Source organism: Patella vulgata, chromosome 4 (genome assembly GCF_932274485.2).
Source record: "Patella vulgata chromosome 4, xgPatVulg1.2, whole genome shotgun sequence".
Lineage (NCBI taxonomy): Eukaryota > Metazoa > Mollusca > Gastropoda > Patellidae > Patella > Patella vulgata.
Window position 1 is genome coordinate 32,758,511 of NC_065882.2, and position 24,796 is coordinate 32,783,306.

Sequence of the window (24,796 nt, forward strand, 5' to 3'; positions counted from 1 at the left end):
AATAAGCCGTGTATCGAATGAAGACAATCTCGGCATCATGCAAATCCCGCGTCTTCCATGCTCCGTCCGTGTGAATTCCAGGTAGCGGTAGATATTAAAATAATAACAGGATCTAACATTGAAGGATCCACTGACCAGTTGTTAGTTAAATTAAATCTTTATTGAATATAATCCCCTGATAGAACACCGAATACATGGAGAGAGAAACAGTGGGTATTTTCCCAACAGAATCTCCAGTGCCGAATTCCAATGACACCTGACATATCGGTTGGAATTAGGTCAATAAACCAGATCTTAATAATGTCTACCGTTATGATTTTTATACGCCAACATTTTCATGTGAATGTATATTGTCGTTGCCCCCTTCGTTTGTCTGTCTGTCCGTCCACAATTTGTTTGTGGACACAATACAGGTCACAATTCTTATCCGATTTTGACGAAACTTGAAAAATCGTGTTTTTAGCTTGTGGTCCCTCTATAGGTCACAATTATAATCTGATTTACAAAAACGTTCGAATATATCACCGTTACACCATAATGTTGATTGAGCTTGAATTTCGTGAAAATCGGAACCAAAACTGTCGGACAAAATGGCTGCCCCTCGTTCGCAAATAGTGTAAACATCTCGTACAAAAAATCACGTTTTTAGTTGTGGTCCCTCTAGAGGTCACAATTTTTATCCAATTTAAAAAAAATGTTTTAGTATATCACCATTACGCCCTTGTGATTGAGTTTGAAATTTCGTGAAAATTGGACCAAAACTGCCAGACAAAATGGCCACCCCTCGTACGCAAATAGTGTAAATATATGGTATATCAAGGTTGTGGACCCTCTATAAGTCACAATTTTGATCCGATTTTGATGAAACTTGAAATATATCTTTATAACCCAAAGATCTTGGTTCCTGTCGATATTCGCAGATATCGGATCGTAACTTCCTGAATTATGGAACTTGATTGTTCGAAAAATCGCTTTTTGTTTAGCTTGTTCTCTATCCATCTCTTGCTAATGTGGGCGTATCCTGCCTGGCAGCTGCTTGTTTACGAAAAATAACAGAAAGCTTTAACAAGAAATTGAATTTAGAAACATGCATGTTAGGCACCTCAACAACTGTTTTCAGAACCTTGTAAAAGTAAAATGATACTACTGCTAGTATCGTGTCTAAACCAAAAGATGCCGCTCCTAATGGTATAGTTAATGATAAAGCAATTTAGAAAAATAAAACGAACATAATTTCTAAAGCTGCTGTAATAACCAAAAAGTTAAATATTACTGCTATTCAGAATCGTCAATAATAGATTTTTTTACGGCTGTAATAGATGTGTAGAGAATTTCATATGCGATAGATATTTATAGACTCATAGACTCTGGTATTGTACCGTGGTACTAGCCAGAAATCACTTCGAGACAAGCCACTGAAGCGTGCACATTCACCGTGTCGAGTTCCAACTTTCAGTTCAGAAAATTTTCACTGCCCCTCAGACATTCCTGCCCCCCATGCATACACAGAGGCTGTGAAGTTAAAAGTGACACAGCAAAGTGCATCAGTAAGCGACACAGTACATTTCAATTTGTATCAGTTAATTTCATCCAAGGAGCTGTGTCCGTGTTTTGAAAATGTTATGCTGACGTCATCATTTAACGTCAAAATAAGACCTGATGACGTTGCGGGTTTGATTTATGATAAATTCTAACTAAATATTCTGACTCGCAGTTGTCATGTTTCTATTTGTATTAAATTTTTAAGGTGAAAACTCAGTTATGAGGCTCCAAATGTACATTGGGTGGCCATTTTGAATTTATGCAAATTAGGCCCTTTCCCGGCCCGAAAATTAGAGACTTTGGATATGTTATAGAAGATGATCCCACACACACAACTTTACCAATACACCTTCTGTTGCAATTTGTTCTAGGTTGCCATATATTTAACCTAGATTGACTTGACTGTAAGCCTATGGCCTATGGGCTATTATTGTATTTAAAGGATGGATAGTGTATTTATCTTAAATTTAATTTCAGTTGTTGTGTAGATGAAATAGCAGCTCAACGCTATAATGCAGATTGTTTAATACATTTTGGACGATCATGTCTTAGTAAGACAAGTAGACTTCCAGTTTTAAATATATATGGACAACATAAAATTGATGTAGATAATTGCTTCTGTGAAGTAAACAGACTTTTGCCAGATACTGATATCCATGTTATTATATTGTTTGACACCATTTATAGACATTGTGTGGGTAAGATATTTATTAACTGTGATTAAATAATAACAGACTTACATGTCGTGCGTCCTTCATCTGTTAACAATTTACATTTTCAAATTCTTCTCCTGAATATTGAACTTGGTTGTTATGCTGCTCTGGTGGTGCAAGGGCACTCTGAGTATGCTAAGAAACTAAATAATTGAGTCATAGTGAGCTTACAAGCACTGGGTCATTCCATGTCAACTGGACTAAATTCTGAGAAAATTGTCGGGTGACCCCCTCAGAATATTATGATAAAAATATATGTTATAGTCAGTGACCTTAATCGGCTGTTTATACGTCCACATGTCATCGCCCCTTTCAGTCTGAACGTCCGCCCACAATTTGTGAACCCTCTACAGGTCACAATTGAAATATAGGTTTACCTCTAAAAGATCTCGGTTCCTTTTGATATTGGCATGTATCGGACCGTAAGTGCCTGATTGTACGAAAATTCACATTTTTAACTTGTGGGCAGTCTAGAGGTCATAATTAATAAAGCTTGAAATGTATATTTATAACCCAAAACTCTTGGTTATTTTCGATATTCACGGATATCGGACCGTAACTTCCTGGATTATGGCTCCTGATTGTAAGAAAAGTCGCGTTTCATTCGCCCACCCGTCTTCATTAGCCCTGTTTAGGAGCAGAACAGTAGGACGTTAAACCCCATTTCATTTCATTTCATTCGCCCACATTTACATTTGGACGTATATTGTTGTCGCCCACAATTTGTTTTTGGACCCGTTACAAATTAAAATATCATTCAAATATATCACAGTTACACCAGGCCCAGAGCTAGCCCAAAAATTTTTGAGGGGGGGGGGGAGAAAGGTCTAGGGAGCTGTTCCCCCAGAAAATTTTGGAAAATAGGGTTTGCAATTCCAATTTTGAGGCTGAATTTGCGATATGATTGTATTATCTTTTGAAATGAACATCCTAAAAATTTAAAGGAAGGAATACGAATTCATTCGTGGACGCCTAACCAATCTCACTCGGCATTATGGGTGCCCCGCCAGTTATATTATGGGCACCCCACTAATTATATTATGGGCACCCATGATCTCGTCGTGGGCTGCCCACCAATCTTGGCATTATGGCCCCCCCCCCCCCCGGTATGATGCACCCCACCAATCATGCTGTTTATGACGCCCCATTGATGAAGCCGTGGGCGGCCAACCAATCTCACTCGGCATTATCCATTATGTGCGGCCAGACAATCACATAGTATCATTATAAGACGCCCCACCAATCATGTCATTATGGGTGCCCCTCCATGATAAGGCACCCCACAGATCACGCCGTTTTGGGCGGCATTCAATCAGGTTGTGGTGTTAATCTTGTGATTCGTTATGAGGGGGCTCACTATTTGGGTGGCCTCATATATAACATGTTTGGCGAGGCGGCCATAGAACTAAGTGACATTGGTTGGGCACCCCGCCAATCTGGTCGTGGGCACTCAATGATACTCGGCTTTATAGGGGGCCTATAGTAATATGGGCATGTTAGTCGTTGACTTCGTATTTGGTCCAATGACTATGGGCGTGGTGATGGTTGGGTTCGAATTTCGTGAAAACTGCCAGACAAAATGGCTGCTAACTGTATGCAAATACGCAAATAGTGTTAAAGTATGTAATATCAAGGTTGTGGGCCCTCTAGAGGCCACCATTTTGGTCCGATTTTCAAGAAACTTAAAACATGTGTTTATATCACAAAGATCTTGGTTCCTTTCAGATATTCGCGCATATCGGACTGTAACTTCATTGATTATGGCCCCTGATTGTACAAAAAAATCACGTTTTTATCTTGTGGACCTTCCAGAGATCACAATTTTTATCCGATTTTAAAAGCTGTTCAAATATATCGCGTTACACCATAAGGACAGATGAGTTCAGATTTCCTGAAAAATGGACAGAGACTCCCCGATAAAATGGCTGCTTTTCGTACGCTAATAGTGTAAAAGTTCTCAAATAGTGTAGAAATATGGTATATCAAGGTTGTGGACCCTAGAGGTCACAATTTTAATCCGGTTTTGTTGAAACTTGAATGTAAGTTTATAACCCAAAGATCTCGGTTCCTTTCGATATTCGCGCATATCGGACCGTAACTTCCTGAATTATGGTCCCTGATTGTACGAAAAATTGTGTTTTTAGCTTGTGGACCCTATAGAGGTCATAATTTTTATCCGATTTAAAAAACCGTATTATTATATCACCGTTACACCCTAAGGATGGCTGAGTTCGAATTTCGTAAAAATCGGCCCAAAATTGACAGACAAAATGGCTGCTGTTCGTTCTCAAATAGCGTAAACAATATGGTATATCAAGGTCGTGGACCCTATAGAGGTCACAATTTTTATCCGATTTTGTTGTAACTTGAAATGTAAGTTTATAACACAAAGATCTCGGTTCCTTTCGATATTTGCGTATATCGACTTGTAATTTCCTGAATTATGGCCCTTGATTGTAGGAAAAATCACTTTCTTTTTAGCTTGTTCTCTATCCATCTCTCGAAAATGTGGCCGTATCCTGCCTGGTAGCCGCTGGTTATCCAATTATAATGAAGCTTAAAATATGTTTATATCCCAAAGATCTCGGACCGTAACTGTATGGATTATTGCCCCTGATTGTATGAAAAATCACAATTTTTATCTGATATTAAAAAAACGTTCAAATATATCACCGTTATCACGGTTGCGTCCTGGATTATGGCCCCTGGTTGTTCGAAAAATCGCGTTTTTAGCTTGTGGACCCATGTTTTGTTTTTTACTCGCCCACATTTTCATGTGGATGTATATTGTTGTTGCCCCGCGGACATCCGTCCGTCCACAGTTTGTTTGTGGACGCTCTACAGGTCACAATTTTTATTCGATTTTGACGAAACTTAAAATATAGGTCTATCTCCCAAAGATCTTGGTTCCTTTCGATATTGACATATATCGGACCATAACTTATTGGATTATGGCCCCTGATTGTACGAAAAATCAGGTTTTTAGCTTGTGGACTATGTAGAGGTCACAATTCTAATCCGATTTTGATCAAACTTGAAATGCTTGTTTATAACCCAAAGATCTTGGTTCCTTTCGATATTTGCTCATATCGGATCGTAACTTCCTGAATTTTAGCCCATGATTGTACTAAAAATTGCCTTTTTATACGCCCATGGAAACGTCGTATATTGCCGTCCGTCCGTCCATTGTCCACAATTTCTTGTGCACACTCTACAGACTACATTTATGATCTGATTGTTTTGAAATTGATATATGTTGTTTGCATTAGTGAGATGAAGAAGCCTATTTAATTTTAATAACTTCTGTTAAATTCTTCTGGAGTTATGGCCCTTGTTTCCCTTTGTTGCACCTTGTGAAGGCTCTAACGACAAAAGTTATCAACCGATCTGTATGAAATTTATATGCATCATTTAAATTAGTAAAACAATAGAAGCCTATTGAATTTCAACAATTTCAGTTTATTACATCTAGAGTTATGGCTCTTGTTTCACTTTGTTGAATCTTGTGAACGCTCTAATGACAACAGTTATCATCCGATCTGTTTGAAATTGATATGCATCATTTAAATTAGTGAAACGGAAAAGCTTATTGAATTTTAGCAATTTCCGTTAATTACGCGACGTGAGTTATGGCCCTTGTTTCACTTTGTTGTACCTTGTGAATGCTCTAACAACAAAAGTTATTATCCGATCTGTATGAAATTTATATGCATCATTTAAATTAGTAAAACAAAGAAGCCTATTGAATTTCAGCAATTTCCGTTAACTCTAGAGTTATGGTCCTTATTTGACTTTGTTGAATCTTGTGAACGCTCTAATGACAGCAGTAATCATCCGATCTGTTTGAAATTGGTATGCATCATTTAGATTAGTGCAACGAAGAAGCCTATTGAATTTCCTCAATTTCTGTTAATTACGTCGTGAGTTATGGCCCTTGTTTCACTTTGTTTTACCTTGTGAATGCTCTAACGACAAAAGTTATTATCTGATCTGTATGAAATTTATATGTATCGTTTAAATTAGTAAAACGAACAAGCCTATTGCGCTTCAGCAAATTTCCATTAATTATGGCCCTTATTTAACTTTGTTGAATCTTGTGAACGCTTGAACGACAAAAGTTATCACTTAATCTGTATGAAATTCATATGCATCATTTAAATTAGTGAAATGAAGAAGCCTAATGAATGTCAGCAATTTCCGTCAATTACTTCTAGAGTTACGGCCCTTGTTTTACTTTGTTGAACCTTGTGAACGTTCGAACGACAAAAGTTATCATCCGATCTGTATGAAATTTATATGCATTATATGAATTAGTAAAACGAAAAAGCCTATCAAAATTCAACAATTTCTGTAGATTACTTCCAGAGTTACGGCCCTTGTTTTAGTTTTTAGAACCTTCTGATGCACACATTATCCATGCACACAAACTTTTGATCCATATAAATATCGTAATTAATTTCTTCGACATCGGCAGGACTAAAAATTTGTGCGAATCGTTGCATTAGCTTTAAGTCTGTGACTCGAAGATTCGTACAATTCCATAATCAGAATTGACATGGATTCTGCCAAGTAAAACATACGTCTCAAATCATGCTTTAAATTTAATGTAGAGGCCTATGACCTTGCCGTTGAGAAATGCGTGGAATTCAAATTCTAAAATATCGGTACAAAATTGAATTTCAAACACGAAGTTGCACCTGTACTTGACACTATTCTATTATTAACCATGTGCAGAGAGAACAGCTGATCGCGCCCCCTGGAATTCCTTTCTCACATTCCGACTAATTTACTCTAAAAAATTATATGTATATTGTTTTCTTTTGTCAAATTGTTATGTAAATTATACATAAACTTTACTTTTGGAAATTGTTTTGAATTTTTTCAGTGTTTAAATTTTCATTGGAGACAAAACGGGAAACATCGAATTGTTATGGTGCAGGCTTTGTGCCAAAATTATAAGGGAGTCAAAGTTAAACTTGGGGATTTTTTCTGTGACTTTTGTCTATGGTTTACATCAAGTCAGTATAGGAGTGAAACATTGATACTGAAATTTCATTCTAATAAATATTGAAACATATCCTTATTTTCTAAGTATTAATGGTTAATAAATGGCTTCATCTATGGTCAAAGTATGAAATACATGAATAGCTCTTCTAAATAATGGATTGCTCCTTTATTTTGAGTTGAGAAGTGCTATTTTTACAGGAGGGATTTTCAGCTGTTGTAATTTTAGAAGAGCTTTTTATGGCTCCTCTATTTTTTTCAAACGTGAAGCACTGCGTATGTTTTGTTGCCTGGCAACCTGTCTTTGTTGTTAGCTTGTTCTCTATCCATCTCTTGCAAAATGTGGGCGTATCCTGCTTGGCAGCCGCTGGTTCATTTTGGGTGAAGCCTTTATCATTACTTGTCCTGGACTATACAGCGCTCCCTTAAGCCATTCACTTGTTCATTCACTTGGGAGCCACGGTGGCTAGGTGGGTTAGACGCTGGCTCGCTAGTTTGGAGGTCGGGTGTTCGATCCCTGCATTGGCCGAGAAAGTTCATCAGGATTTTACAACGTGGTTTCCCCTTGTCAGTGGTGCAGAACGGAGGGCCTGACAAGGACAGCTGTCTAGTCCTTCGGATGACACATAAAACCGAGGTCACATGTATACATTGGAATGCACGTAAAAGATCCCTTGGCAGTTGGAATTCAATATAAGAGTAGGCGATAGTGCCGCTGCCTGGGCAAAATTTCCCTCATAGCACACTGTATGGCGTATGCCCGTCTTCATTAGCCCAGTATAGGAGCAGAACAGTAGGACGTTAAACCCCATTTCATTTCATTTCATTTCATTTGTTCATTCACTTGATTTGGTATTTGTTTATGACTGGCAACATCTGCCTCATTGGTTATGTTTGCATGTAGTGTGGTCCTCCTGTGCTTACTATTTAAATGAACATGCATTATCACGGTTTTAAAGTCTAAAAAACAAATCTAGGCTGTTGGGGTCTCGGCAAATCTCTGAGCAATATGTCCCCTGACTCTGATGTAGGCAAACTTTATGATCCATGTCATTTCATAACAAAATATTCTCAATAAAAAATCAACACCTGATCTATAATATATAAATAAATAAGTACATTTGCATAGCAAACATGGCTGAGGTAATTCAGAAAGTGAGGAAAATACGTGCGCGCAAAAGAAGCTCATTTTTATGCAACTAGCAATAGAATTACGCCATTTTTATGTATTTTTTATTATATTTTCACAAAAACAATCGATTAAATGAAAAAAAAAACTTTTTTGAAGCGTTTCGTGCTAAAAAAAAAAAATTTCAGTAGTTTTGACCCAAATAGTGTATTGAAATTGAGCTGTGGGACATCCGACTGTTTTTGTGCTGGAGGGTCACATATAGTGTAAATATATGGTATATCAAGGTTGTGGACCCTCTAGAAGTCACAATGTTGATCCGATGAAATTTGGTATATCTTTATAACCCAAAGGTCTTGGTTCCTGACGATATTCGAGCATATCGGATCGTAATTTCCTGAATTATGCCCCTTTATCGTACAAAAAATAAATCACGTTTTGGTTAGCTTGTTCTCTATCCATCTCTTGCAAAATTTGGGCGTATCCTGCCTGGCAGCCACTGGTATTTCTTACATTAAGACTTTATATTAAGACGTTTATGCTACGATTATCACCACATTGTCGTTACACCGATACACAGCTACAGTAACAGGTTTTGCTACAACAAAAATTAAAACAATCTTTAAGTTCGATGCTCAAACAAATAAACGTTTAGACTTAATTAACATAAGTGAACATTTAACTAAATAGTAATAAATAGTAAGTGCAAGAGAACCTCACCACACGAAATCCCAAACCTGCGTATTACACAAGCTTATTCACAAATTGGGGCCATCATACCGATACACAGCTACAGTAACAGGTTTTGCTACAACAAAAAATAAAACAGTCTTTAAGTTCGATGCACAAACAAATAAACGTTTAGACTTAATTAACATAAATGAACATTTAACTAAATAATAATAAATAGTAAGTGCAAGAGAACCTCACCACACGAAATCCCAAACCTGCGTATTACACAAGCTTATTCACAAATTGGGGCCGTCATAGCAATAATTATAATCTTAGAAACTGTAATGATCTAAAAGTACCACTTGTCGTTTAAAGGAGCTAAATCGCTAATACTTGGTACCTAGAAATTGACCAAAATGGGTCGCAACGCATATAATAATGTAATCTGATTGTATATAAACTGATTTACATTCAATTGTTTCCGTTTTGACTCTAATTTCAAATCAGTTTTGTCCAGCAAAATAAGGCATGTGTCTCAACCCTATAGCAATTTCTAGCGTCTGGTTATTCCAGTCTATTGATCAGGCTCACCAGTTGAATATGTCTAGCCTCGTTCTTTCTGGTCACTTGTTGCAAATGACGCTAAAACGCACTATGGTACACGATTCGTGTACCAATGGTAAAATATGTATTTTGTCTTAAATATTGGATATCAGAAGCCTGCCTTTTCCTGGTAAGATCACAACATCAATGTTGATTTGAATTGACAAATAATTCGTATTTTCAACGTGTAAGACTTTGGATGATATTGAGTTAGAGACTTAGCTACTTTAACTCTAACAAAGAACTCGCCTTTCGCTAAAACCATTCAATAGTTTACGCCCGGGTTTAAAATCCACACTACCTTTATCTGAGTTTAAACCCGATATAAAAACTAAAGTTAAACCTCCAAAATTTAGAAACATCGGCTGCAGAAAATTTATCATAATCGTATATGCCATACCTGTAATGGTCTAAATTATGATCTTAATAAATCAAACATCGTTCAAAAAACATACTGCACATGCGACAATAAAAGCATTGAAAATTCGTTTGATTGCTCAAAATATGTGTTACAGTGTCATCACTTAAACATACATTATGCAAGAGCTAAATCTGATTATTGCAAGTCTTAATTTAGGCTTCAGATGTTATATAAATTATAAATTAGATTTTTATTTAAACAACAAGCCCAAAATCAACTCTGTAGACCCACAGATCGCTCGGATACAGCTTTGATTTAAATAGGATTTCACTGATTGATTAAATCATAAATGGTGCCCCATGCGGAGATTATTAACCGTTACGTTGACGTCATCAGTTAGATCGAGGCTAAATGATTGAGTGTATGAAGCGGGCCGCTGTTGAGCGATGCCGCATGTCAGTCAATTTGATTGAAAGTTCGATATATACGGCCTTGATATTATGTTCAGTTTTGGTGAAGATACATTTGACTACCATTTCCAGTCAAATATTACAACGATGATAACTTTGTTCAGAATAAAGTAATTTGACTGAAATTTTCAATATATTCTTCTTTCATCGTCTACTTTGAAACTGTTATGGCAAGAATGGCCAACTCTCTATAAAAATCTTCCATAATGTATCTTTAATTGATAAACTTGGCTTTATAAGCAATCTACCTCGACCTGAATTGCATAAAATTTATTTAGATGGTTCTTCACCATTTCAATATCCATATAGTTCTCAACGTACAAAATTATATAGAAATGAAAAGATTCACATGTACTTTATAGCTATTATTAGCAGGGTTCAATTTAAGCAGTATTGCATCGCAAAAAGCGATTCAAATCGTGGTAAAAGCGATAAAAGTATTTTATTCATTAGCCAAAAATTGCTTTCAAACTTGTGAAGTGTGATTCATTATATATTTGATGAAAATACTTCATTTGGATAAAAGTATCACGACTAATTTCATTAATTAATCGGTAAATTGGAGAAAACAATGCCGTAGACTGGATAACAAGCTCTAAATGATGTCAGACTGGTTCCTTTGTCACTGCGCTATTCTGACTTTTTACTCTGTGCAGGTAGTGGGCAACCATCTTGCTAGGAGGAATTCCTCCCGGCAGTGAGCATCTCTTTCTGCGCATATTCCCTGTAAACAAAAACATGATCGGACACTGAAGTATGCAATAAATGCAGCAGTACTGCGGTAATGTATGTTTAGCTTGTGGATTAGAGCCAAAACTATGCAGCCGTTTTAAAAAAATAAGAACTCTAAGATTTGACCAAAATGCGAAAAAAAGTGAAAAATTAAAGTTAACATTTCAGAACAAAACTTATATTGCTGGAATCAGATTGATGACAGCTACCCAAAAATGTAAGTCGAATTTCAAAATTCCCCAAAATAACAATTTTAGAAAATTTTCCAATTATCCAATTTTCACCGAAATAATGAAAGCGAGAAAGTTTCTAAACTCGACGTTTTTGAACTGCTACCTGCTCAGAAATGTCTCCAGCTATCCAAAAATGTAAATGTCTGAAAAATCGGTTAAGAATTAACAGAATTATGGCCAATTTTCAATTTTTAAATTTGAAAAGCCTGAATGGGTTGTAAAGAGGTTAATCTTAGACCTTTTTTCACCTCTAAATCGAATTTGCTCGAAAATGAAATCGAAATTAAAAAAACTAAGCTCCGCGTTTTTTTGCGCCTTTAAAGGGCACACTCTTTTAGTTATATCAGTTTTAAAAAAAATAAAATTTGCTTTTGAAAAAATGGTACCTAACTGTCAAAATTGTAGTTTTTGGTAAAATTATGCCACTTCCGGTGCCGACAGATAACACTATCGGTAACAAAAAAAGTGACAATTGAGACAACAGAGCATATGAACTTTGTTTTATACAAATCGAACAATAAATAATTTCCGCACAGGCACTCATTTTTCTGAATTTTGTCAAAATTTGGATACCTTTCTTGACTACTTCCGGTGATTAGACTTTATATTCCTGAAGTTTGAGAAAAATCGTTGGAGCCGTTTTAAAAAATTAAGAACTCTAAGATTTGACCAAAATGCGAAAAAAAATGAAAAATCAAAGTTAACATTTCACCGAAAAAATGTGAGCGACTGCTATCTGCTCAGAAATGTCTCCAGCTATCCAAAAATGTAAATGTCTGAAAAATCGGTTAAGAATTAAAAGAATTATGGCCGATTTTCAATTTTTAAATTTGAAAAGCCTGAATGGGTTATAAAGAGGTTAATTTTAGACCTTTTTTCACCTCTAAATCGAATTTGCTTGAAAATGAAATCGAAATTAAAAAAACTAAGCTCAGCGTTTTTTGCGCCTTTAAAGGGCACACTCTTTTAGTTATATGAGTTTTAAAAAAAGATAATATTTGCTTTTGAAAAATGGTACCTAACTGTCAAAATTGTAGTTTTTGGTAAAATTATGCCACTTCCGGTGCCGACAGATAACACTATCGGTAACAAAAAAAAATGACAATTGAGACAACAGCTAGCATATGAACTTTGTTTTATACAAATCGAACAAAAAATAATTTCCGCACAGGCACCCATTTTTATACGCCCACATTGAAATGTGGTCGTATATTGTCGTCGCCCCCGTCCGTCCGTCGGTCCGGCGTCCACAATTGCTTGTGGACGCTCTAGAGGCTAAAGTTAATATCTGATTGACTTTAAATTTATACACAGTCTTTAAGGTCTTGAGACGAAGAAGCTGATTTTCATCATAAGATGATGAAGCCTGTTGGTTTTCAGCGATTTCTAATAATTACTGCCAGAGTTATGGCCCTTGAGACTTTGAAAAATCTTGTGGACGCTCTAGAGGCCAAAGTTAATATCCAATTGACCTTAAATTTATACACAGCGTTTGAGGTCATGAGACGAAGGAGCCTATTGATTTTCAACGATTTCCGATAATTACTGCCAGAGTTATGGCCCTTGATCACTTTAAAAAATCTTGTGGCCGCTCTAAAGGCCAAAGTTAATATCTGATTGAGTTTAAATTTATACACAGTGTTTGAGGTCATGAGATGAAGATTCCTATTGATTTTCAACCATTTCCGATAATTACTGCCAAAGTTATGGCCCTTGATCACTTTGCAAAATCTTGTGACGCTCTAAAGGCTAAAGTTATCATCCGATTGACTTCAGATTGATACACAGAGTTTAAGATCTTGAGACGAACAAGTATATTGATTTTCAATGAATTTTTATGACTAGAACAGTAAAATCCATGATATTAAAAGCTTTGCATACAAAACGTTAGCATGGGGCAGAACTTTATAAAAAACAAACAAATTCTAATAGTTTTCTGATAATTACTTCGTGAGTTGTTGCTCTTAATCAGATTTTAGTGTATTATAAATGTTTCATTACCGAAAAAAGTAAAAATATGCGACAACCCTTGTTGACTGCTCGGACGATTTAGCTGCTGTGGGCGTATGTTTCGTTGCCTGGCAACCTATCTTTCTGAATTTTGTCAAAATTTGGATACATTTCTTGACTACTTCCGGTGATTGGACTTTATAATCCTGAAGTTTCAGAAAAATCGTTGGAGTCGTTTTAAAAAAATAAAAACTCTACGATTTGACAAAAATGCGAAGAAAAGTGAAAAATCAAAGTTAAAATTTAAGAACAAAACTTATATTGCTGGAATCAGATTGAAGACAGCTATCCAAAAATGTAAGTCGAATTTCAAAATTCCAAAAAATAACAATTTTAGAAAATTTTGAAAACTTTCCAATTTTCACCGAAAAAATGAGAGCGACAAAGTATCTAAACTCGACGTTTTGGAACTGCTATCTGCTCAGAAATGTCTCCAGCTATCCAAAAATGTAAATGTCTGAAAAATCGGTTAAGAATTAACAGAATTATGGCCCATTTTCAATTTGCGTGCCCGTTAAAGATTTGACGCATTTCCGCTATGCGCACAAATTTTGTTTTACATTTAAGCACTAACTACCACCCAGTTTCCCGAGAAAAAATCAAACTTCAGACCTCTATCTCTTATAGTTGCTGAGAAATAGGCAAAATGGAAAAAAAAAATAATAATATTAATCTTAGTAATAACAATAGCCTTTCACCATTTTCAATGGTGAAAGCCTAACTAGAACTGCGAAGCAGTAATGACAGGTTTCACCGGTGCCACGTTACCCTTGAACTTATGTCACTTCCAGTGCCACGTTATCCGTGAACTTATGTCACTTCCGGTATCAATGAAACCGTTAAACAGATTTTCACATAAGCATTGCACAAATAGAAAATAGACGCAGAATCAACCAAATCCAGCAATATCAATTGCATCTATACATTTGTTACAATGTGTTACTTATGTCAAATGTGATCCTGACAAAATTTGCTACTGACTTACCGATAAGTTAGCTAACTTTCTAATGGGAAATTAAAATGGGAAAAATCTATAAAAGTCATCCTGACAAAATTGGTTATTTCTCGACAAGGGAAGATAATAGAAGCCATTTTTGGACATCTATATGATCGTATTGATCCAATCTATATGTCCATTGGAATCAAATATATGTATCAAAATTGTTAAACGAATAATAAATATAACTCACTTCAAAAAAAATATTTGTTTTGAAAGCTAAAAAAATTGTTTTTGCCCAAATGACATTACTTCCGGTGATAATGAAAATCCAATAATAATTAACTCTTTTACAGGCAAACTAGCGGAAATTGTGGCTCATGCAAAATTGCCCATTTTTCGGCAACTGCTCATATTACAAACTAATTTTCACATATACTATTCAAAAAAAGTAGGGGATATTTGATTTTGGGGGCATAATACTAAAATATGCAAATGACTACGAAAAAAGTCACTATAGAACCTAACAGAAGAAACATTTCCAGTTACATGTGACGCCCAAACGCACCAATAGCTACCGCATGGAATGCAGGTGATGCTTGGGATCATCATGGGGGTCCAACCCAAGATTTGCACGACTCTGACTTTGAATGTTACAGTCATTGTGGCATTGAATTCCAGGGTGGAAACATCAGTTTAATTGTTTTAGTGACCAGAAAACAAATTTTGATATGCGTCGGCTTACCCAAAATGAAAGGTTACGTGCCCTTGGCATGCTACAGATCGGCACAACACAGGCGGTTGTGGCGCGGACGATGAATGTTTCTCAGTCTGTCATAAGCAGGCTATGGTCCAGATACCGTGATACACAATCTGTACAGGACAGACCACGCTCAGGTCGACCAAGGGCGACAACTCAAGCCCAGGATCGATTTATCCGTACCTTGGCCTTGAGAAATCGTGTCATCACAGCAAATCAGATCAGCGCTCGTCTTCAAACAGACACTGGTGTGAGAGTGAGTGGCCAGACGATTCGGAATCGACTGCATAGGGGTCACCTTCGCGCCCGACGTCCTCGCGTGATCCCTTGTTTGAGAGATCATCACATTCAGGCAAGACGTCGTTGGTGTAGGGATCGTCAACACTGGGATAATCGACGCTGGAGCAATGTGATGTTTTCAGATGAGTCGAGGTTCACTGTTGATTTTTTGGACAGACGTAGGAGGGTGTGGCGTCGTCGAAACGAGCGCTTCCAAGACGTTAACGTCATCAGACATGATTGATTTGGGGGTGGTTCTGTTATGGTGTGGGGAGGCATCACTGTTGCTGGAAGAACGGCTTTACATGTTGTTGCAGGGCGTGTTACAGGCCAGTACTACCGGGACAACATCTTGGCAGTCCATGTTGTGCCGTTCGCACGACGTCATGGCCGCCGTTTCATCTTCCAGGATGACAACGCAAGATGTCACAGGGCCAGGATCGTTACAGGTTACCTCCAACAACAGAACATCACCACATTACCTTGGCCAGCACTGAGTCCCGACCTCTCCCCCATCGAGCATGTCTGGGACATGCTTGGACAGAGGTTACGTCAACGTCAACAACGTCCTGCCAATGTCCAAGAACTTGCTGCTGCGTTGCAACAGGAATGGGACAATCTGGACCAAAATGACCTTAGACGTCTCATTAGGAGTATGCCACAGAGGAGGATTTACCCGTTACTGACTTGGTTGTGATGCTGTGGTAACTTTGCTGTTTGACCCCGGGTATCATTTTACCCTTATAATGGACATGACAATGACTCAACCACAGACCAAATTTGAGGAAGATCATATTGTTAAAATTTTACAATCTTCTAAATATCGTGGGCAGTTTTGGTATAAAACTAGATTAAAGAATATTAAAGGGCCACAATGGATTATTTGCGATTTATTGCCCCAAGATCTGGTAAGACAATTCCATGCCACAAAAACACAAAAAGGCTTTGTAAAAAAGAGGCGTCCTTAAAACAAGTAGTGTTTATTTTTTAAATATACTCTTATAGTTAGATATATGGGTATCTAAGACTGATCACACTGTCATTGAATGTTTTTATTTGACCACACATATTTTTTTAACCCTATACTTACTACATTATTTTGGTTAGCAATTTTATTTTACTAAGTTCCCATGACTTATTGTGGGTAGATTGTTTTATTAATTTTCCATCTAAATATGTATGATTGGCAGTATGGCTTAATTTATATACACGATTTAGTTTAAATCTTGATTGGTTCAATTAATTATTTGGCTACCATACTAATTTGATTGGAATACTATGTTTTATTGTATATATTACCTATGACTTATGAGTGATGATGTAAAAATTGGCATTACAGTAGAGTATTTCAAGATTAAGACATTGACTTATCTATAACTTATGCATACGTAATGTGATGTTGGCAGCATGGCCATAATCATATTCATGGCAGCACAAATGTTGAAGGGTTTAATTAATTATTTTGTTACCTTATTTTAGTCAAAATATATTACTATAACTTACTGTAAACATGCATATTTTTTTATTTCAACAAGGTTTCACAAGTCGTTATCAAGTGTATATGCTTGATAACGACTTGTGAAACCTTGTTGAAACGTCGCAGTGAAATAAACCATAGTAATTGTTATCCATAAAAGTGTGTTTTTGAAGAATGTATTATGTTAATGGTAATATTTTAATACCTGTATATAGTTAATATTATAAGCTTATTTTCTAAGTCTATAATCTTCTTTGTATTCTTTTAATATTTTAATCTATTCTGTATACCTATAATATATTTCTGAATATTGCCTCTGTAATTGTTATTACTGTATCTACATTATGTACTACAACTAACTGAATCATGTGTTTATGATCTATGAATAAGAAGAGACCGCAATGAAGAACTGACAACAGTATTAAGAACCAAGCTGGTTACAACAATAAGAGGTCGTTTGATCAACGTTTAATTTGGCTAGAGCAATCTTAGACATTAAAGAAAATCTTAACAAATCTCGTAGCTTACTCATTTTAACGTTGAACGCCATCATTAGGGATGCCCGTCTATTTTTAGTAACACTACGTCAAAACATGTCTGCCCACTATCTGTCTTTATATGAAAGTCAGAAAAGAGTTAAGTAGTGCCCAGTACCAGGAAATATATTTGGCGCAAGTTGGCCAGAGTGCTGTGCCGACATGGAAATGCCATAAAACAACATTCATTCATTCAAGTAATATAAAATAAACTAAGATACGTTATTTAATCTTTAATGTTAATTGTTTATTTGTTAAGAAGTGTTACATGCACATGTAAATGAAAAATAAAAAAAAGACTATTTAAGATTATAATATTGTTTATTTATCAGAATTGCAAATTTTTGTGATGTACGCGGTTTACTGCTCCTCAAATCTGAGCAAATGCTATTCAGATTTTGAATTGATTAGTCAAAATGTGTATCTGTCACAAAAATTTGCTACTCATTTGTTTTAGACTAAATTGAACCCTGATTATTAGTATTATTGTAATTCTCCAGTGGTTTATCGAATGGTTGAGTTCTAATCTCGGCCCGAAACTGCCCTACAAAATGGCCGCTCTTTGAACACAAATAGTGTAAAAGTATGGAATACGAAGGTTGTAGACCCTCTAGAGGTTACAATATTTGTCCGATTTTGATAAAACTTAAAATATATATTTATATCCCAAAGATCTCAGTTCCCTTTGTTATTCGCTCATTTCAGACCATAACTTACTGGATTATGGCCCCTGATTGTACGAAAAATCACTTTTTTTTTTTTAGCTAGTTCTCTAACCATCTCTTGCAAAATGTAAGCATATCTTGCATGGAAACCGCTGGTTTTTGTCAGCTATAGCCACTTCATGTTCAATCAAGCTGATTTGTAAAACTTTGAAATGAAATGAAATGGGGTTTAACATCCTACTGTTCTGCCCCTGACCGGGCTTATGAAAGTTCAAATTGATCACATTCAGAGCGAAAAATTCATTTAGATATAAATCATTTCTTTTACAGTCTTCATATATTAACTGGTTTGGCCAATAAAAGTGCGTCTGAATTGTGGAAATACCCCCTTAATCTGGTCTGCCCTCTGTTTGCTCCCCCCCCCCCCCCAATAATTTTAGAAAATAAAAAAAAGTATTTGCGATACGTTTCGGTAATCAATACCTTCTACGGTGAATAAATCCCACATCCCCACTTAGTCATAAACTTGCATGTTGTAGAGCATTTCCGACAGTCTATTTTTCAAAATTTTCTTGGCGAGGTCCCCAATGGACTCGCTACTTTGGCGCTCACAAGGGGAATTCGTTGAGGTTCGCAAGTCTGTTCGTTTGACATTTTGTTCTCTAGTCGGTTAAACTAGTGATCAGGCGACGAACGGTATCTGGGCAGATCTATTTATCTCGACGATCGTTGCCTGACAGAATACTGTAAGACAGCATTTCCTGCAGTCTATTTTTCAAAATTGTCTGGGGGAGGACTCCCTACTTTGACGCTCGTGAGTGGGCTTCGTCGTGATTTTCAAGTCCGTTCGTTTGACACTTTACCTCATAACACGTACACTGTATGGTGTATGCCCATCTTCATTAGGCATGTTGGAACAGAACAGTAGCATGTTAAACCCCATTGCATTCCATTTTTTTTAATGGGTCTTTTTCATATTTGGCTTGAAGTATTGGGGTCTTCAATCCCTATCCCTAAAGGTTAGATTTCTTCAAGGATCCTATAGATCCTTATAAAATTTGCTCAACATTCAAGTTTTCCTTTCGAATAAGCTGCAGCTGAGACGAAGCTGCTCTATGGGCTTTTATTCCATCTTCTATTTTATTAAATAGTTATTTAACCTGTTTCAGGAGATCTTCTACACAAGCTACAAAAATCCTATCGAAGCGTTATATTATCAGCTATACAGGAAACTTCAAATGTAAATGGAAATATTGATACTTCAGAAAGAAATGGTGTGTGTCGGTGCCATAGAATGTTTCACCTTATAGAGGAAACAACACTAAAGGATTATTCCATGTTTTATGTCGGTAGAGAAAGTCAGACACTCTCAAACCTCATGATGAATTTTACTGAAAACAGTTTTTATTCATATGATCCAGTCAGTCAAAAAGGACGACATGAAGAAATCAATATCAATAAAACTCTAATGAAGCGTTTTTATATGATAGAACGTGTTAAAGATGCTAATATAGTTGGAATAGTTGTTGGAACTTTAGGAGTGATCAACTATTTAGAGATTATTTCTAAAATTAAAAAACTGTTGAAATCAGCTGGGAAAAAGCACTATACATTTGTTGTTGGGAAATTAAATGTTGCAAAACTAGGTAACTTTATGGAAGTGGATGTATTTGTACTAGTATCATGTTGTGAAAATACACTAGTTGATTGTAAAGAGTTTTATAAACCTATTGTAACACCATATGATTTAGAAATAGCTTGTAATGGTAATACACAATGGACAGGTCAATATACTACAGATTATACACAATTATTGCCAGGTATGATTTATTCTTTTCTTCAGCAACTGTGTCAGTATATCGATCAGTTGAAGTAAACACCTCTCTTTTACAGAAAAACAACTTATTTAATTGTGTGTTTGGCATCATCAGTGTCGATAGAAAATAAAACGTGGGGAAAAAGAATCCGCTTGCTTTATATGGAAAAGCGAAGTGCCCACGGTAAAAATACACATGGCTGGACCAGTGGATTATTTACAGTACAAACGTCGCAAAGGTTTGATGAAACACGATTATCGTGTCGTTTTTTGTTGAAAATTGCCACAATATTGCCACGATAAATAACTCAGTGTAGCAGTCGCTATCATGTGCCACGATAGGGCTCGGTGTAATTTTACATGCAAAATTAACGGTATTTAATTGTCTTAAACAATCGATGTTGTAACAATATACTGCCAACGATGTTATGAATGTTGAATATTTTCGTTAATAGTACGGACGCGTTAGGTCAGGTTGTATTGTGAGAACACGCGTGTTCACATATTCTGCACGATATATAAGCGCTTATATTTCCAAAAGGTCATGTAAAGCTGCATGTCTAATACATTTTGAAGGACACATATGCATAAGACTATTACACATTTATGCTGTCTTCAAATTGTTTTGCATATTTACTGTATTAAGAGTGTATAGTTAAGAATTACTCTCGAATCATGGCAAAGATAGACTTTTAAATTGCAAACTATAAATGTATTTTGGTTATCGGTCTTACAAATAGAAATAAGACATAAATAGAACTTGCAACGCAATTCGAACGCGCTTTCAAGTTAGACTTTCAAGTCAGCTTGTACTTACCGTAAAAATGAAATGAACGCAACACAAGTCTCCGATGTAATAGTTAATGCCTTCTTCTCTAATGTGGCCGATAAAATACTCAACTGCCCATACAGATAATACCCCTAGTAATATAAGGCTTGATGATAATAATTTAAAAACCTATGGAAACTCTAACATACCCGATGGCGTTTCTTTCAAAATTCGGTTTATGAAAACAACTGGTGTGGTTAATTCCCTACAAAAATTAGATGTTTCCAAGGCAGTCGGTCTTGATTCAATAAATCCACTTTTTCTCCGCTTAGGTGCTATTCAACTTTCTGCTAGTCTGATGCACATTTTTAACTTGTCAATAAATCATAACATGTACCCTTCTTTATTTAAACAAGCTAAAGTTATTCCACTTTATAAAGGAAGTACCAAAGATGACCCCAATAATTATAGGCCGATATCAATTCTACCAAATATATCAAAAATTCTTGAAAGACATGTTCAAAAACATCTTAGCAATTATTTAAATAAATATCAACTTTTATATAGTAATGAATCAGGTTTTCGTTTATCTAGCTCTTGTCGAACAGCCTTACTGACAACTTGTATGATTATATTAACAACAATCTCATTTGTGCAGCAATATTCTTTGACATTAAAAAAGCATTCGACTTAGTAAATCATGACATTCTTATTGTCAAATGTAAGCATTTTAAATTTTCTAGAAAGTCAATTCTCAGTCTAGAATCATACTTAAAAAACAGAAGTCAGTGCACGTCTGTTAATGGCATATTATCTGATAATAAACCTATTTATCACGGTGTACCCCAAAGATCAATATTAGGACCCATATTATTTAATATTTTTATAAATGATTTACCATTATACCTATCCGCTAAACTGACCTCTTTGCAGATGACACAACGATCTACACCTCTGGGTCTACTGTCAAAGAGTTACAACACAAACTTCAATTTGACGCCAATATAGTATTAGCCTGGTGTGATTAAAACCATGTGACGCAATAAAAAAGAAATATCCTCCCTGCTACTTTGAATATTAAATTATGTAATGAACCATTAGAAGTCGTCTCCTGGGTAAAAATATTGGGTGTTTTTCTCAATCATAAACTAATTTGGAAAGATCATACCAAGTATATCTCTAAAAAATTAAGCCAGAAAGCTTTTCAACTCGCGTCAAATTAAAAAGTATCTTCCAACTCCTTTCCGAATCCTTTTCTATAATGCCCACTTTCTACCACATATAGATTATTGTTCCTCAGTATGGGACCGTTGTAATGCTAAATCTCTTGACCGTCTTTCTCGACAGCAAATCATGGCCTTTAAAATTTTATCTTAGATGTAAAACATACTGCCGACGTTTACCCTCGACTAGACAAATTGAAAATTCTGACAATAGTAAATAGACATATCTCTTAATCAATGTATATTTATCTATAAAATTCTGCTAAAACAATGCCCTGATTACTTATTTGACCTATTACCTTATTATCAAACTCCTTATAATCATCTTAACAATAAACTTACATATAGGTCATAATTTTTATCCGATTTAAAAAAACGTATTATTATATCGGTAATTGGCTGATTGGGACCATGGCTGATTGGGACCTGGCTGACTGGGACCAGATTCTTGGCTGACTGGGACCAGATTTTTGGCTGATTGGGACCACGACAAGGCTCATTCGGACCATTACTTAAATGACGCGAGTATTTAAAATATGTTTGCATATTTTTGATAATAAGACAACTATGACAATAAATAGTGTAATTAGTCACAAATAATAGTGTAATTAGTGAATGACGGCTTCAATACAAATGAGCTAAATCACAGAAGATGCTTCACATTCTTGGCTGATTGGGACCAGATTCTTGGCTGATTCTTGGCTGATTCGGACCATGATCAGACCAATGACGAGAGTGTTTTAAATATGTTTGCATGACAATAAATACTACCCAGTATTATCAAATTGTAACCCAATATCAAATAGCCTCATATCAGTATAATTACTGCAACGAATGCGATATTTTGTAATGAGTGAAGTTGAAAAAATGACAGACAAATTGTAGGCCTACTTTGTATAATATTTTAATTAGTAAATATCACACAAATTCCCTGTTGTGGCTGTCAGTAAGATCTGAGTAATTTTCATGTAGTCATATAGTACACTTTCCTAGATATCACCTACTTGTGTTAAAATTGAGTCAATAAATCTATTATGACTTTTTCTTTACAAGGTAGGATTAACATTTTGACTGCTTTTACAAACATCATATTTGAAATAACCGATTACCGTTTCTACTGTATTGCTTATCGGACCGTAACTTCCTGAATTATGGCCCCTGATTGTACGAAAAATCGCGTTTTTAGCTTGTGAACCCTATAGAGGTCTTAATTTTTATCCGATTTAAAAAAACGTATTATTATATCACCGTTACACGCTAAGGACGGCTGAGTTCGAATTTTGTGAAAATTGGCCCAAAACTGACAGACTAAATGGCCGCCCTTCGTTCTTAAATAGCGTAAAAATATGGTATATCAAGGTTGTGGACCCTATAGAGGTCACAATTTTTATCCGATTTTGTTGAAACTTGAAATGTAAGTTTATAACCCAAGATCTCAGTTCCTTTCGATATTCGCGCATATCGGACCGTAACTTCCTGAATTATGGCCCCTGATTGTACGAAAAATCGCGTTTTTAGCTTGTGAACCCTATAGAGGTCATAATTTTTATCCGATTTAAAAAACCGTATTATTATATCACCGTTACACCCTATGGAAGGTTCAGTTCGAATTTCGGGAAAATCGGACCAAAATTGCCAGACAAAATGGCCGCCGATTGTACACGAATAGCGTAAAATTATGGTAAATCAAGGTTGTGGACCCTGTATAGGTCACAATTTTAATTTGATTTTGTTGAAACTTGAAATGCATGTTTATAACCTAAAGATCATGGTTCCTTTCGTATTAGCGCATATCGGACCATAACTTCCTGAATTATTGCCCCTAATTGTACGAAAAATCACGTTTTTTGCTTGTGGACCCTATAGAGGTCATAATTTTTATCCGATTTAAAAAAAACGTATTATTATATCACCGTTACACCCTATGGAAGGTTGAGTTCGAATTCCGTGAAAATCAGCCCAAATTTGCCAGACAAAATGGCCGCCGTTTGTACGCGAATAGTGTAAAAATATGGTAAATCAAGGTTGTGGACCCTGTATAGGTCACAATTTTAATTCGATTTTGATAAAACTTTAAGTGCATGTTTATAACCTAAAGATCATGGTTCCTTTCGATATTTGTGGATATCGGACCATAACTTCCTGAATTATGGCCCCTGATTGTACGAAAAATCGCGATTTTTAGCTTGTAGACCCTATAGAGGTCATAATTTTAATCCGATTTAAAGAAACGTATTTTTATATCACCGTTACACCCTAAAGACGGCTGAGTTTGAATTTCGTGAAAATATGGTATATCAAGGTTGTGGACCCTATAGAGGTCACAATTTTAATACGATTTTGTTGAAACTTGAAATGTAAGTTTAAAACCCAAAGATCTCGGTTCCTTTCGCTATTCGCGCATATCGGACCGTAACTTCCAAAATCGGATCAAAATTGTGTCCTCTCTCTCTAGAGGGTCCAAAACCTTGATATACCATATATTTACAATATTTGCGTACGATGGGCAGCCATTTTGTCCGGCAGTTTTGAAACTTGAAATACATGTTTATAACCCAAAGATCTTGGTTCCTTTCAATTTTCATGCAAATCGGATTGTAACTTCCTGAATTATGGCCCTTGATTGTACGAAAAATCACTTCTTTTTGTGAGCTTGTTCTCTGTACATCTCTTGCAAATTGTGGGCGTATCTTGCATGGCAACCGCTTGTTCTTCTTTTGCCCATCTTATTCAGCTATCAGAATCGAACTATTAAATTCATTAAAGGTATTCACATAAACTATTAATCTAGATCTAATTTTAAATGGCTCTACAGATCTTTCGAACACCTCCCATATCTTGATTTTTAAGGCAGTCCATTATTTT

At 35.9% G+C, this 24,796-nt stretch overlaps 1 protein-coding gene across 2 annotated transcripts in view; it reads left to right on the forward strand.

The window, feature by feature from the left end:
* LOC126817151 (2-(3-amino-3-carboxypropyl)histidine synthase subunit 2) overlaps positions 1-24,796 on the forward strand; it is a 109,165-nt gene that overhangs the window by 70,368 nt on the left and 14,001 nt on the right. For both annotated transcript variants that reach the window (XM_050543996.2, XM_050543997.1), the window contains exons 4-5: positions 2,020-2,240; positions 19,293-19,943. In XM_050543996.2, the coding sequence (XP_050399953.1) occupies positions 2,020-2,240; positions 19,293-19,943 (872 nt within the window). The remainder of the gene's footprint in view (positions 1-2,019; positions 2,241-19,292; positions 19,944-24,796) is intronic.